The sequence below is a fragment of the Micropterus salmoides genome, unplaced genomic scaffold (assembly GCF_014851395.1).
Source record: "Micropterus salmoides isolate LMB-PRFRI ecotype aquatic unplaced genomic scaffold, ASM1485139v1 Ms_hic_scaffold_11, whole genome shotgun sequence".
Classification (NCBI taxonomy): Eukaryota; Metazoa; Chordata; class Actinopteri; order Centrarchiformes; family Centrarchidae; genus Micropterus; species Micropterus salmoides.
In genome coordinates this window covers 26,304,483-26,316,335 of record NW_024040152.1, presented here as the reverse complement: position 1 = coordinate 26,316,335, position 11,853 = coordinate 26,304,483, and the positions used below count along the sequence as shown (strand labels likewise).

The 11,853-nt window shown below is 42.0% G+C and overlaps 2 protein-coding genes across 4 annotated transcripts; one reads left to right on the top strand and one right to left on the bottom strand.

The window, feature by feature from the left end:
- The first annotated feature begins 99 nt into the window (after positions 1-99).
- LOC119897975 (protein FAM83G) lies at positions 100-6,853 on the top strand. 2 transcript variants are annotated; one of them, XM_038712042.1, is made up of 6 exons: positions 100-1,413; positions 1,557-1,691; positions 1,781-1,869; positions 2,030-2,197; positions 4,345-4,469; positions 4,628-6,853. In XM_038712042.1, exons 1-6 carry the CDS (start codon positions 1,116-1,118, stop codon positions 5,817-5,819), a joined length of 2,007 nt encoding a protein of 668 aa, XP_038567970.1. In that variant the 5' UTR covers positions 100-1,115; the 3' UTR covers positions 5,820-6,853. The 2 variants fall into 2 exon arrangements, with proteins under 2 accessions (XP_038567970.1, XP_038567969.1); XM_038712041.1 differs by having other exon boundaries at positions 1,781-1,899.
- On the bottom strand, positions 6,754-11,245 carry zgc:101716 (uncharacterized protein LOC492784 homolog). 2 transcript variants are annotated; one of them, XM_038712043.1, is made up of 8 exons: positions 10,996-11,245; positions 10,306-10,407; positions 9,204-9,347; positions 8,457-8,507; positions 8,188-8,332; positions 7,852-7,981; positions 7,565-7,697; positions 6,754-7,484 (listed from the first exon to the last, which is right to left on the bottom strand). In XM_038712043.1, exons 1-8 carry the CDS (start codon positions 11,098-11,100, stop codon positions 7,287-7,289), a joined length of 1,008 nt encoding a protein of 335 aa, XP_038567971.1. In that variant the 5' UTR covers positions 11,101-11,245; the 3' UTR covers positions 6,754-7,286. The 2 variants fall into 2 exon arrangements, with proteins under 2 accessions (XP_038567971.1, XP_038567972.1); XM_038712044.1 differs by having other exon boundaries at positions 6,754-7,463; positions 10,996-11,243.
- Positions 11,246-11,853: the final 608 nt, after the last annotated feature.

Sequence of the window (11,853 nt, the reverse complement as noted above, 5' to 3'; positions counted from 1 at the left end):
TTTCTGTTATTGTTTGTTAAGCAACAGCACAGTGATTGTAGCAGTAACTGATGTGTAATGCAGCTCTCCAAACTCTTGGTATCCATTCAAACATATTTTGAAAATTAATGAAATGATCATTTTATACGTCGGCATGCAGGAAAGGAGCTCCAGGTGCTATTTCCTATATTGCGTAGAAGTTTAGTTTTACAAAATATGCAACATGCAATATGCAAATCCAGTTTCAAGGGACTTCCACTGCAAGCTTTATAATTTAAATTGTATTGAGGTATCATGTTTTGATTGTATACTTTAGGGAGTGTTCGTGGTCTGTGTTTCTGCTTAACACAATCTGCAATTTGGTTTATATAAATAGAGTGAAGAAAAATACAGGCACAGATCTGGGTGGACTTTGCTACGGCCATGAAGCCTAAGTGTAATTACTGTAAAAACAGATGAGGGCCTGTGTACCTCTGCCTGGGTGTGCCTGCAACTGTCTTGTCTCTGCTGTTGGTCCTATAAGCACCCAGGTGTTGCTTGACATGAGTGGAAATGACAGCCATCCCCATTCCTGTCACTCATTCTGTTCTTTCCCTCCACCCATCTTTTATCTGTGCTCACCTGCTCTGCATCACTCAGTCTCAGGCCCTGGAAGGAAAACAGCAAGATCAGTCCATTTTTTTGTCATATCATTGCTGACCAGCTTGATCAACACTCTTGGTGCCTCGTAAATGTATAGGTATGTCTTGAAGCCAGATTTCACTAAATCACCTGCTGCATCACACATGACGACATGCACGTAAAGATGCATGAATATTTGCTACACTTCGACATACGTTCCTGTGTATTCTCTGTTTTTAGATCCTGGGAGGTCACAGCAACATACAACTGCATTTTGCTCTCAGGTCTCACCTGTCACACCTCATCACTGCTGAAACCATCTTGCCCTAAGCAGGGGCAGGTCTACAATTTTTTCCTTTACTTCTGTGTGTGCTTCAACCAGTACTTCTTTCTTTACTGTCAGAGGAATGCAGGTCTCATCTAGGCTCTGAGGATCATGCACAGCTTTAACACCGGCCTGCTTGTTGTTCAACTTACTGACAAGTAAACAAGACTTGCATATAAGTCTGTCTTCCATGGATGATAGCAGTGTGTCCGTGCTGTGGTACAGGAGGTCGAAACCACTGGGGAAAGTGAGGCGACGGGTTCAAGACCTCCGCATCCCTTTCTCTTCCTCCTCTTACTATGACTTTATAGCCAGCAGACCCACGTTGGACCTGAGCCACAATGAGAGTGCTCGACTGGCAGTGGACTCCCTGCTCAGCCGGGGCTTAGAGGGGTACCACAAGGTGTTGAATGCAGAGGGGGAAGTGGACTTTCTGTCAGAGCCGGAGAAGATTTACATCGTAGAAAATGGGAAGGACGTCAGCACAGGTTGTACATGTTTTTTTTACACATTTTGTCCTGAAGCCTGTGTTTGAAAGCAGAAGATGCCATCAGATTGATTCTCTGGGTAAATAATTTTTTTTTCAGGTGGTATTACTTTTTATTTATCATAGCTTTTGTGCTTTACGCAGCTGATCCTGGTGCATCTGATAATGACAAAGACTTTGAGAGCTTGTCTGCTGGCTCCGAGTCTGCCACACGATGTCCTGCGATGTCCACAGACAGAGATCCTAGTGTGGCAAGTTTGGACCTGAGCAGCCTAAAAGGTATTACACGAGTACGAAACCTTCATAGAAGCAAATTATTTTGCAAGTCTGGCCAATGTCATCTCTGATAATGTTTGTGTCCCTTCCAGATGTGATGTGGTCCCATCCTGTCCTGAATAAGCCCAACACTGAGGTTTATTTCCAGTGTGACAGCAGGGCAGCCGGCATGAAAGACCTGGTCAGAGAGTTCATCAGAAATGCTGGAATGGTGTGTGTGTGTGTGTGTGTGTGTGTAGAAAGGAATGTGACATACATGCCTGTACATGTGGGGATGATATGTACTGAAAAGCCAGATACATTGTTTGTGTGTGTGTGTGTGTGTGTGTGTGTGTGTGTAGGACCTGGCCATAGTGATGGATAGCTTCAGTGACGTAGAGCTGCTGTGTGATCTTCTGGAGGCGAGCAGAAAGAGGAATGTGTCTGTTCATCTGCTGTTGGATCATCTCAACCTGAACCTGTTTGTCAGCATGTGGCAGGACCTCAAACTCAACAGCAAAAACTTTCCTGTGAGTCTGTTCATCATCTCCCTTCCAACCGCCTGCGTGTCTGAGTCTGGCTTCATTCTGTTTTTACCTAAGCTTGGTCTTGTGACCTAATCAGACTGCATCAAAATAGTTGGAAATGCATTTAGCTATCTGGGGACCTTTTATACTTTAAGGAGCACTTTATCAACTTCTTTACTACCAGGTTTTCCTTTGCAGCCAAGCCCTGCACCGGAGGGTCATTCAGCTGCAGTACATGCCTCGCCTTCCCACACACACACGCGCGCGCGCGCACGCACGCACGCACGCACGCACGCACGCACGCACGCGCACACACACACACACACACACACACACACACACCAGGATAGCAGCTTTTCAGGTTTAAAAACTCACAAAATCCAAACGTAACCTTTCACACAGAATATATAGCCTAAAGAAAGGTGCGTCTAAGCTTCAGTTTTTGGGATGGATGTGACGTCAGCTGGAGTCCTTCATCCACTCTAGGTCATTAGCATTGTTTAGTCATCCTCTGTATCTACTAACCAAACAGATACAGCTTCCCTGCAAACACCAGACACATGCTGTACATGGGAAGCACCAGACTGTACGTGATTGCCCTGCTACTGACTTCTTGGTGTCATTACGCTCCCTTCTTTTCTTGCTCTCTTTCACAAGCCAACCTTTGATCGTCAGCATGGCGATGAAGCACAGGAGTCTGTGCTTGGAAAAAGCAGGCTACTTTTTGAGAACACAGTGCTGCTGCTGATGCATGTCACCCAAATGACTGGTGACTTTGTGCTGGAGCTTAATGTGTACTGTATACAAGCAAATGTACAAAATCTGTTTGTTTTTTTAACCATAGTTTTGGATCCAAATGTGTCACAGGACAGTTTTATTTTAAATACGTGCCAAAATGTTATTGGACCTTGGCAGTCACTGTTGTGATACATTTGATAAACTAGCAACAAATCATTGTGAACTTTTACAAGAGCCTATGCTGTGCTGTGGTGCTCCCTAAAACAAGATTTCTAGGAATATTTCATTTTTGCTTAAAAAAGGGTAACCGTCGTAAACAACTTTTTAAAATGGGAGCTTGGAAATGGGCCTACAATTTCATAAAACATTGGGGGCCAAGGGTTTTTTTTGTTTTTCAAACGAGGGAAAGCAACCTGCAGAAAGGATTAGAGGTCAACCGATATGGTTTTTTTCACGCCGATACCGATCTTTTGAAATCCGGGTCGGCCGATGGCCGAATAATGCTGCCGATTTATTTTGGCCGATATTTGCTTGGTTTTTAACCTCTATTTGCACCGAACTGAAGCACAGAAATCCGCGTTGATATTCGGTGCGGTAGATAACGGTCGTTAAGTTTCCAGTGCCGTATTAGCACTGGGTCTGTCTGTAGCTACCCGTTAGCAAAGCAAAGCCAGTCTGTCACTAGCCTATAGTGCGTTGGTCTCTTTTTTATTACTTATTTCTCTGCATTGAGTGACAACCCTCTCAAATATAAGACACACAAACAGAACAAATGAAAGTCTCAGATTCACTCTGTAATTGCAAAATTATTGCTTACTTATTGTGACATGATAGCAACTCTTCTGTGATAATGCAACTTCAACTACGATCCAAATTAGCCGAATGTCATGTGTCTTATTCAGGTTTTTTCTCGTAACATATCAAAAGTTTTTAATTAAATATAAAGGAGTAATAAGAATTGAATCCTTACCGTTAGCTCCTTAGGCACTGGATGAGGTCTGCTGCTCACTCGGCTGGAAAATTACTCTAGCGGCAGAACGCGCGTCAAACACGTGTTCCACGACAACACTAGGCTGCCCACAGATGCGCCTGCCTAATAATCGGCTTGATATACTTGGATATTGGCCGATGCCGATTATGTTAAAAAATGCCAAAAATCGGCCGATTAATCGGTCGGACAATTAATCGGTCGACCTTTAGAAAGGATGATAGGTTGATAGAGATCTGTAGGTGTTTAGTGCAAAATAACTGCACTTTTATTGATGTGCAATAAAATGATGTGATATTGAAAAAAAAAAAACTATCAAATTACAATCAAAACTTCTCGGCTAGTTAGCTGGCTTCCTCCACGAGTGAAAAACTGATAAATTATACATATTGAAAATCTTGTGTGTGTATGTATATTTGTATAGAAACTGTCAGTACGCAGTGTGGATGGACAGACCTACTGTGCCAAGACAGGCAGGAAGCTGACTGGTCAGGTTGCTGAGAATTTTGTCATCGCTGACTGGACTGAGGTGTTAACTGGCTCTTACAGGTACACAAACATGCACGCACAGTGTGTATGCACATGAACACACATTAAAATAGCAAATCTTGTACATGTATATCTTATTTGTCAGCATTACCTTTGTATATTCTCTTTTTAGTTTTCTGCACAAACATTAATGCTGTGTGCGTCTGTTGTGTCCTCAGTTTCTCCTGGCTCTCCTGGCAGGTCCATCGTGGTCTTGCTGTTCTTTTAAGGGGCAGCGCGATCATACCTTTCCATCAGGAATTCCACAGGCTATACTCCAGCTCCAAACCAGTCCCCGGTTTTGTCACTTATATCACTGTGCCTCGCACTCTCCCTGGTGCACAGATGCATGGAAAGCCTCCACAACTCTACCCAAAACCTCTGGTCCAACCAGGAGCACTGCAGAATGAATCTATGGGAAAGGCTAAACATACAGTGGGAGCTGTCTGCACCCAGCATGATGGACAAACAAATGTGGAACCTCTGGAGAAGAATCAAAACCACATCCAGAGTCACTCTAAGCCTCTCAGTCAGACCCAAGTCTCACACGTTCAGTCTCAGCTTACCAGCCTTACAGTCAGCACTACAGCTGAAAAGAATGCAAGGGTTCAAGCGTCTGACCCCCTCAACACTTCTTCCCCCGCACACGGAGAGCACAGGACTCTCCGTTATCAAACACCCTTCCAGATAAATTCAAATCTTGAGCATAATGTGGGTACTGAAGGTTTTTTCTATCAGCAGAGGAATGGAGACCGATTGACAAAGCCTTCAGGGATTGCTGCGGGTCTTAATACACAAAGACGACAATGGAACTGCTCACTAAACTTTAAACCAAAGATGGTCTTTCTGTCTGATAATGCCAAAGTCCCGTCTCCTTCCACATCACAGCAAACACAAGTAGGGACAGACCTGTGGTTCCCTTTAACTAGTCCAAGAGCACACACATCAGGGCTACAAATGTCCTCTCTAGGAACCAGGAGGCAAGATCAGCACCAGAGGCACCACCCACCCCCCCTCCTGTCACACCCACCCACAGAGACTCCAGGTTCAAAGCCAGCATCGACAGCCATGGGAAGTCATCCAGGACCTCAGATCCACCCGGACTCCAAGCTGTTTTTACCAGGCACAGGACCCAAACTGCATCTACAGCTTCACACCTCCCAGCAGGTGAAGCCCCCTCCGAGACTAAACTGGATGCCCCAGAGTCACGCTGCAAGACCCAGACCTGTGGCTCGCCAGAGCTCCTTCACCGCCACATACGGGACGGGACAGAATCCGGGTGGAGAGGCGGGCTGGAGGCCACTTCAAAGCAGCAAGAATACATCATTAGGAAGGAGCATGAGCATGACTGATACACTCAGCAGGCTTTAATGGAGCAGGTTGTAACCCAAATATAACCAGGACCTGACAGAAATTTCCCTTATTATGCGGCCGGAGATATAATCATACATGCCAATGAAAGAGTGTATTCATCTGTTAATGTGAAATCTACAGTATATTCTCCTGTGTAAAGCTTACAAATTTATGTTGAACAAGTGTATTCTTATTTCTACAAAATTGAGATGAGACAGATGTGTGCACAACTTTTGTGTGTAGCATTACACACACATATATACATTGCATTTAGCAAAACAATCAAGGCTTTTGACTTATTAAATGTTAGACTTTAGCAGGGGATTCAAGTGACTTTGTAGTGTTCCTTTGTCGTAGGCCCTGCACACCCAAACAGGCATATTCAGCTAATTAGACCTCTGCTCAGGCTGATGTTGGGTGGGGTGCTGCTGGGAGTTCTGAGGGAGATGTCAATTATAATGTCTGTACACACGGATAGTACTGCTGAACAGGTGTAATCAGTGAAGTGAAAACAGCTGTGTAGGTCTGTGTAATAAGAGATATGTTGCTCCTTACTCACTGCTTTTTCACTGTTCATTCTTTTATAGAAAGTCCATGTTTTATTATTCTGCTATAAAAAACCTTAGACCAGCTGGCTATATTACTGCTAAAGTGAAAAGTGTATAATAGAGGAAAATTACTGAGGGGTGAGAAAAAGGGTGCCAGCTAGGTCTGGGACCCGCAAATGTGAGGAGGCAAACAGCTCCTAAACTGTGGGGATAAACGTGTAAATCATTAGTGTTACAAAAATAGGCCTTTCCCACAGCAGATATTTTGTCATAGCAGAAGCACAGGTGGAATTAATAACATTAGCATATAACATACCCATGTTTTTCCTGCTATGACATTTCAAAATGTCATTACGGTAACTTCTGCACAAAATGCTCAAATATTTCACGAAAAAATAAGTAAATAAAAATGTAATTTTTTTATTCGTTTTAAAATATGAACACGTTAAGGCAAAACTTACATTTTAGGCAGAATATTAAAATAATTAAAATGTCTCACATTGTTTCCTGCAGAACATAATCACTGTCATTAATCATATAGCACACAGTGTGAAGTGGATGAAACATCAGTAGGTCTGTGTTTGATACTGTAGGATTAACTACGACTACGTTCACTGAGCAGTTCTCCCTCGACTTCACTTGGGTGGAGAAGCAAACATAAGAAAGTTACCTTTTAAAGAATGAGATTTATACTTTTGAATAGTGTGCTTTGTCATGGTATTTTTGAGACTGACAGCATTAAAAGTTAGCATTTGACCTGTATTTCCACATGTATGGGGTCTTGTTGTGATATCAGTAAGTGTTTTAGGAGCTGGATCTGGCTTTCAGTTCATCCAGTCTCTTTGATGGGATCTATACAGTGACGGGACCATCGGCAGCGTGTTCTTCAGTCCCTTCCTGTCTGCCAGCCTCTCTGTAAACAGGCATCACTGGAGCATCAGGACTTTGTGTCTGTCTGCATCTTATGTTGACGGCCGTCAGTTTCTAACACTCCTGCCAGTAAGACCTTGTTCCACCAGCGCTCCCTGAAGCTCTGCACACACACACTGGATAGACTCTCCCCATCCTGGTAGTCCTCCCTCATCTTCTCCGGGATCAGGTCTTCTGACATCACCTGGGAAATGGAAGAGAGAAACTGAAAGTGTGTTACTGTGTAAAAACTACCCACCGGCCTGGATACAGCGTGTATGCACAAAACCAGGAGCATGCCCTCACCTCAGTGAGAGACTGCAGGGTAGTTTCTTTGGGACTCAGACGCTGTATCGCCTCATCTGTCGCCTGTAGGGTGCTTTCACTGCGCTTCAAAACAAAGGAAGACTGCTGCTGCCGAAGGATTCTCAACAGGAGTCTGACGGAGATAGCCAAAACAAAGGAGACATTCAGAGACTGATTTACATCTGATCATAAATCCTCGACTCTCATTTGGGCACACATTCAATTGGGGCATCACAGAACACCTCGTCACTGAGTTGATGTTTTAAGAAATGTAAAAAATACTGTACCTCGTCCTGATGAAACAGGTGCACGCTTTCAGCCATATTCTGTCCTCATCGAGCTCTGCCTCCTCCTGTTCCTCAGGCTCTCTATCATTCTGCTCTCCTCCTGATTCACACCTCTGTGGAGAACACGATCCTAGGTAAAGATAAATACAGCAGACCAAGAGGACAAATCATGTCATTTTCATCTACATGTTTGTTACAACAACTTGCTAAAAAAAAAAAAGAACAAGAGCGTTTATTTGCCATAAAAAAAACAAAAAATCAACAATTCACCTTTATAAGACTGACTTTTAAGAAATTATATGGATGTCACATGAGAGGGAAGGAGGTTTGTCCTACCCGTGGTTCTGTCGCGCTCCAGCTGCTGCAGACACGTCTGCCCCAGATTGTACCAGTGCCAGGGGTTGAAGGGCAGCAGGCTACACAGCTGCTGCAGAGACGACATCTTTGATCCCACACCTCCAAAATGCTGGTAGATGCTGACCTTTAGTAAAAGTTTATATTTTAATTAAATAGCAACGTTGACGTGACATTATCCACAGAATGATTTGTAACCAACAAAAAGGGGGGCAATGTGTTTGTATCTGTGCATGGGGGTTAATGCCGACCTTGAGCAGCAGGAGGCTGGTCAGATGACTGGTGTTGGAGGCTTCTTTGCTCTGGAGAAAGATCACGTACGCATTACTACTGTGCTCAGACTGATTTCTCAAAGTCATTTTAGTAGACTAAAACTTGCTCCTTCAGATAGGTCTGTCTATCCCAGAGAACATTTCATCAACTTCAGCTTTATTTTTGTTATAATTTCATAGACGGCAAAGTCTTCAGGGGTGGTACGTCAAATATCCTAGTGGGGAAACATTAAAATGATGCTCTGAGAAATGGTCAGGAGTTATATAAATGTTATAAGATGTGTATTTTAAACAAATCTTTAATAATAATAATAATAATCACCTCTACCTTTACTGACCTACTGTTCACTTCCTACATCAGACAAAATATCTATTCTTTTTGCCTTTAATGGTTTCAGATTAGATCGATCACATGCAAACATTTTGTCCATGGCATGCAAGGTGGCCAATTTTACTCCCAACCAGTATCAAACAACCATTAGTGGCGCTGGAGTGGAGTATGTCAAAATTGTGTTATCACATACTTATACCATATTCTGTACTAAAAGGATTTTATGGCAGTAAAATCAAATATACATGTTATCTAAATGAACAAAATAATCTTTTTTTATAACACCAAGTGATATATAAAGGATTTCACAATGACAGCAGGTTGCTCCAGCTACAGTCACTTGTATGGGACACTGTTCTGCATGGACAATCTTTCAGGAAAAGCTCAAGAATTACCAGTATGTCAGCCAAATCCAGCGCCCTCTCTTTCTGTCCCAGCTTGGTGAAGCATCGCGACATTCCCTCTAGCACATCTCTTCTGATGGTAAGGTTGTTGTCAGCGATCCACTCCAGGCAGCTGCTGTATGCATCCAAGGCTTTCTGGGCCACACCGTAAGTGCAGAAACAAGGCAACAGCTGTATACGTGCTATGTAATGTAATTCAACCTGTTTTTTCCCCCCCGAGGTGATTCAGTATGAGATGGTTAAATGTGCATTCAGCAGTCTTTTTCATGTTGTCTGGAAATGATGGTGTCAAATCCGTGAGGCTAATTATAATAAATATAAAGGCTGAACATTTAGTTGGCTCTTCAAATGTACATTTCTAAAGGAAAATGAGCTGAGAGCTTCCACTTCTTTTTCTGTAAATTGCCACCAACTTCTTCATCAAAGTGATGACTAGGCCTTTAAAAATGAAGTTGCCTCCTTTGTGAATTAGTGTGAGTCAAACTTTTTCCAACTAAATGTTGGGAAAACAAAAAAGCTGATTATTGACTTTAGGAGGAAGAAGGAGGAGGTTCCTCCTGTGATCAGCAAATCGAAACTTTCCCGTCTTATAAGTATCTTGGTGTTTGTCTTGAAAGCAAATTAAATTGTAAAAAGAACACTACGACATTGTTTTCAAGCAGGCCCAGTCAAGGCTTTTTTTCCTGAGGAAATTAAGACCCTTTGATGTGAGCAGAAATCTGCTTTATACTTTTTAATCAAGGCACTATGACCAGTTTTCTTATTTTTCTTTGTTGGAAAGGCAGCATTACTTTAGACCATAGAAATAGGATCAACAAGTTGATTTGAAAAGCAAGCTCATCTTAGAAAAGAGAATGAGTGCCAAACTAAACAATATCATGATTCTTGTAGATCATCCACTCCACAGTGTCCTTAGGACAATAGTGGCCGACTGAAGATGCCCTGGTGTTCTACTGAATGGATCCGAAGGCCTTTTATTCCAACAGCAATTAGATATTTTAATGAATATCTATCTAATCTAGTCCAACTTCACTGGTAATTTGTCTGCATATTACTACAAAAGTATTTGACTGTCTGTTGAATGTTTTATTACCTGATAGTTCCCCCGTCTCACAGCCAAGTCACCTCTAAACTTAAAGACTTTCTGCTTCTCCAAAGGATCATCTGTATCGAGGGCGGTACTCCCGCAAAACCACTGCAGAGACATACAAAAGGAGAAAAACAGGACAATTTTAAAACACTTCCCGGAGCAATCTTAAAAACTTACCCCGAATACAGAAACTAAGAAATTACATATCCATAATAATCTATAATGCCATTAGAAATAGGTTCATCAATTTCTGCTGCCAAAATAAGCATTTAGACACAATCACAAGGAAGAAACTACATTTTGAATATACTTACAGCAACCTACTAGCTAACTGTGTGTATGCTTCAATAGTAGTGTATACCACTTTGTTTAAGTTACATGCTATCTATGCTGTTTATTTTATTAAATGTTGTAAATGTGTTCAATTTCCCATCAGAAACTCTATTAATACTTTGGCTTTCTTTTTTTCTTGTTATGTGATGTGATATTTATATTTAGACAAGTGTGCAAAACCTGTCTAAGCGAGTTTAATCAACCTGAGCTAACGTTAGCTAGCAGCGTCTTTTCTTATTTATAATGATGATTATTACAAGGCATTAAGCCTTCAAGACAGTCTCACTTCGTCCACATTACGGTACAGCACGTACAGCTTTATGTAACGTTAATGTAACCAGTGAAGTCGGAGTCTGTCACCTCGGGTTCACACAGTTTGGCGTTATAAGACGACAGAGACACCGACACTCGGTCTCTCGCCTCCAAAAACACCGAGTCGTCAAACGTGCTCCCGAATACCTCCATCCGGACCCGGAAAAGAAGATTAAGTTAATCCCCCGATTTCAACAGGTACGCGTGTCTGAAAACCATAGACTGTATATAAAAAAAACACACACACAGCTAATGTGCTGTTTGTTTACACGCTCGTGTCTACACAGTCGGCAAATGTAAAGTGCACGAGTCATACAGGGTCCAGGGATATTAGTTCCGGGCAGAAAGGTTCCGGCCGATGGTGGAAATTTGTGACGCATGAAGCACACATCAACATAAGAGAATAAATTGTTCATTTGCATCTTCACTTTTACTTAGACTTGATATTGGTATCCAAAAAACAGATGTTGTGAATGGCAAGTGTGCGTCTGCAAAGTGTCCCCCCTAAACAGTTAACCCACAGGCAGAGGAAATAACACAGTAAATCAAAAGGCTGTAAATGCAACTGTATTAAATCAGCAAAGGTATACAAAACGTTTAATTAATATGGGCGGTCATCTGATTCATAAATGGATTCCTTCAATTTTTGTAAATTTGAGACATACCATATATCATATTTATGACTTATATTTATTATAACATATCATTGCTAATAAGCAATGATATGTTGTAAGTTATCATCATATTACAGGTATGAAACAGTAACCGAGGAACTACCAAAAAAGCAAAGAAGCTCTATTTCAACATGTTATCATACTTTTTAAATTGGCTTTATCGGCAAGAAAAAGCTCAATTACCAGACTGAACATATGAACATTACGAAATAAGAGGAATGTGTTAGAGTAG